Source organism: Trypanosoma theileri (genome assembly GCF_002087225.1).
Source record: "Trypanosoma theileri isolate Edinburgh chromosome Unknown TM35_Tth_13_V1, whole genome shotgun sequence".
Classification (NCBI taxonomy): domain Eukaryota; phylum Euglenozoa; class Kinetoplastea; order Trypanosomatida; family Trypanosomatidae; genus Trypanosoma; species Trypanosoma theileri.
Genome location: NW_021639855.1, coordinates 383,203 through 387,153, shown reverse-complemented (window position 1 = coordinate 387,153; position 3,951 = coordinate 383,203). Strand labels below are relative to the sequence as shown.

General features: G+C 38.8%; 1 protein-coding gene across 1 annotated transcript; it reads left to right on the top strand.

The window, feature by feature from the left end:
• Positions 1-635: 635 nt before the first annotated feature.
• On the top strand, positions 636-1,985 carry TM35_000132460 (uncharacterized protein; the record flags this gene model as incomplete). Its single annotated transcript, XM_029025462.1, has 1 exon — positions 636-1,985. One exon carries the CDS (start codon positions 636-638, stop codon positions 1,983-1,985), a length of 1,350 nt encoding a protein of 449 aa, XP_028883308.1.
• Positions 1,986-3,951: the final 1,966 nt, after the last annotated feature.

Sequence of the window (3,951 nt, the reverse complement as noted above, 5' to 3'; positions counted from 1 at the left end):
ATGTCTCTCCTCATTGGGATGCTGAATTTCTCAGTTGTGTGTGTGACGCTTTGTTCCATTTACCTGACAGGTGTTGTGCCTGTGTGCGGCCATGAATTCATTTCGTACACTATTACTCATCCGATTGGGGTTTGCAAGGACATTTTGTGTTTTGCCTTTCTGACGTCTGTGGTATTCTTGCAGGTTGTGTTTTTTAGACCGGTTGGTAATCATTGAGGGTTTTGTTTAAATGTTTTTTGTCAGTTTGCGAAAAGAATGGTGGAGTCTTATTTTAATGGGAATCAAATGGTGTTTGGAATTTAATATTTGAAATATATTATTTTTTCTTATTTTTTTTTTTTACAGCCTCTCAAACGGTAGGTTTTTGAAGGTCTACCCAATCCCACCCAATTCTAACCGTCGAAAGTGGGAGGCACGTTAAAAGGGGCTTCTTATCACATCCATTTCCTCAGTTGGTGATATTTAATAGGGAATAACCATGGGGGTGAAATTTCAGGATGTATTTGTAAATTACGGGGAATGTGTTTGTTCAATATGTTAAATTAATTATATTGTTTTCTGTTTCTTCTATATCTCTTTATTTTAATGACAAAGTAAGACTTGGATTTATTTTCGTTTTTATCTTTCAGTTTGGCATGTCGAATACGTATCGCAGGATTCTTTTCATTCTTTACACCCTGCTCTTCTTTTTGGTAACTTGGCTTTTTGGGGCTAATTTGAACTACTACAACAATGGTTGGGATTATGTGAATCCTTCTGCAATCCTTCCCAATAGCGTACAGTCCAATTCGTCGGATTTATTCACACTTTACCCCTTTGATGCCGATCTTGACACTCTGGAACTGACAGAGGAGGAACTTCAAGACGTCTCCAACCGACAAGAGGCGTTTGTCTCTTATAACGCCAGCGGTCCACACCGTGTGTGTCCAGAAAAATACATTATTGCTAAAGCACAGTACGGTCGCCATCACAATCAAATGGAAGAATATATGAATATTATATTATGGGCAGAACGTTTAAATCGCACTGCTGTTTTTGGGGGATTTTGGGTTGAAGGTACCTTGGTGCACCCTGCAAAGATTTATAACATTTCAGAGATTGCACAACGGTATTGTGTGATTACAGAGGATGTGTTAGAGGAGAAATTGCTTGCTTCACCTTTTTTGGAAAATCTCACGTATACTTGTTACGGTACGTGTCTAAAACGCCCACCATTGACTTCTCTTTTTGAACGTATGCAACCACAGGGAAAAAGGGTAGGCGTGCCAGGGTTCATTCCATGGTCGCGTCGAAATAGAATTTTAAAAGAGGCCTTTGCAATTTTTCGTGCTCAAAAAGCTGATGTAATAGTGATTGGTGGTCAGTATGCCTTTTTACTTCATCATGGTCTTCTCCATCATGCGGCTATTTACAGTCTTTTGCAACCCTCCCCGTTTGTGCGGAAAAAGGTGGATGAATTTCTTAACTATTATTTCTCTTCAGGAAACCAATATATTGCCATACACAAGCGACACCGCGAGTCGAGCTGTAAAAAAGAGTTGGTAGAAAAGATGCCTAACTTTCGGGAATATACACACCTGTCGCCCCAACGGGAAAAGCAACCGCTTGCTCATTGCAACATCAGCATACCGTACCTTGATGCGCTGCACACCTCACTGGGTCTGAAGTTGTTTTCTTTTCCACTCTTTGTGGCACATGACGGTCAAGATAAAAATGCCGTCCGAGAGTTGGCGATGAGAGGCGCGCGTATGTATGACAAAGATTACTATCCCCATTTTGAGGACTGTGAGTATGGGTTGTGCGCTCTCGCCGTGGATTACTTTTTGCTTGTCGAGGGTGAGTATTTTAGTGGGAATGTGATATCCTCAGTGACGCAGAATGTCTGCTTTGCTCGTCTAGGAAAGGGGAAGGCATGTCATGGAATGGAACCAGGTATCATCCGTCTGCTTGCGCATGATGTACTTCAGCCTTTCAAACGCTATTAGTGACCTTTGTAGGGCACAGCAGCTTCTATGCCAGTAATAAACCTCAGCGGATGCATATATACAACATGAAATATATTTATATATATATAATCTGTAAACTTTTCATCTTGTGAAGGGTCGTTGGTCTTTGAATCTAATAAAAGACCAACATATTCTTCTCTAGTTTATATTTATGTTACTACGTATTAATATTTCAGTTAGAAGATAAACAAAGGCAATTGTAAAATGTGAGCAACGCCAAAGAAAGCATTTAGCAATTAGCCTACAATAAAAGAAAAATGTTTTAAAGGGGAAAACACCAAAGAAATAGTTAATTAAAAAAAAAAAAAGTAGGGATGAATGAGTTCTTTCACTCCATCAATGTTTGTGATTGCTTGGTTAGTGTACAATGCATATGTATGTATTTATCGTTGCATTGTTTGTTGGTAAAATAATGTAGATAGAGAGAGAATCGGGGGTGGTGGTGTAGGGGAAAAGATACCCCGTTAATGAGCGAATTATAATAAATGGGGAAGATAAGAAAACAAATGCTTGAAGGATCTGACTAGTAATAAAAACGGTACGTCGTATGTTTTTTTTTTTCTAATTTGAACTTGGTATTTGAGTTCTATTTGTTTTTTGTCTTTTTCAGATTTGGGGATTGAGAAATCGTCAAAATTGTATTCTTTTATATATGTTTTTATTTTGTTTTCCTGTTTTTCCTTCTTGGTCACCCAACACCACCTTTCTTTTCCTTGCCTTGAAGAAAAATGAGGAACCTTTTGGCGCACCTGATTGTGAGTTAACTTGGGTGTGAATTAAAGAGATGGTGACAGTAAAATTAAAGAAGTGTTCTTGCCATTGTGTTTACCTTATTTGGTTCTCTATATATAAATATGTGTTTATTTTTCCATTCTATTTTGTTTTTTATCTGTGTTGGCCCCTGAATATGATGAGGGGGCAATTCTGCAGGATTCTCTTCCATGGCTAACGTCAACTCATTTGCTGTGCTCAGCTCAGAGTGTGAAAGAGTGAAAGGGAGAGCATTAGAGTGAGTGTAAACAAAAAAAAAAGGTGTGTAATGTGTATGTGCCTCTCTTTCTCTATAATTTCCTTATTATTTTAGGCAGATAATAGTAAAGTGAACAGGAGTAAGACATGGTAATGGTGCAGCAGTGTGTGTGCTCCTTTGTGAGTTTATTTGTAGTTGAATAGACAGAACAGCCTGTAAAGGGGAGTATGGTCTGTTTTATTATCAACAATGGGAGTGTTTGATGGTGTATAAGTGAATGCACTGGAGTAGATCAAAAGATTGATATTGAATATGGGGGATGTGTGATTTGGGTCACTTTTTGTGCGCCAGTTAATATGTGTTAGTGTGTTTATTATGTCACTCTGAATGGATTGTGTTTCCGTTGATATGATGTTGGCAATTGGGCACTCTGTCTGCGGCATTTGTTTCTGGTTTGCTATTGGAAATGGTGAGGCTGAGTTGTGTTCATTCTAATGGGGGTATACACCGCCGTGAAGGGCAATATTGGTAACTAGGGAATCGCAATCAAACGACAGCAGAACAAGAAATACACTGGACACCCCAATGGAGTGTGGAACAGTGAAGATGATGAAATGGGTCAGTGATGTAAAGAAGAGGGAATAGAAGTATAGTGGATTGGATAATAACTTTCCATATGCATATACATATACATATTTTTTAATTCTGGTGTATTTGCATGTAATAGTATTTGATGCAACTGCGGTTGGTACTCTGCTTCCCTCCCCCTCCCACACATATATACACACACATTATCTCATTGGGATACTGAATTTCTCAGTTGTGTTTGTGTGTGTGGCACCTTGTTTCATTTACCTGACAGGTGTTCTGCATATGTGCAGCCATGAATTCATTTCGCACACTATTACTCATCCGATTGGGGTTTACAAGGTTCGCATCAGTTTTTATTTCTGTGGATCTAGGCAACGTTAGGAT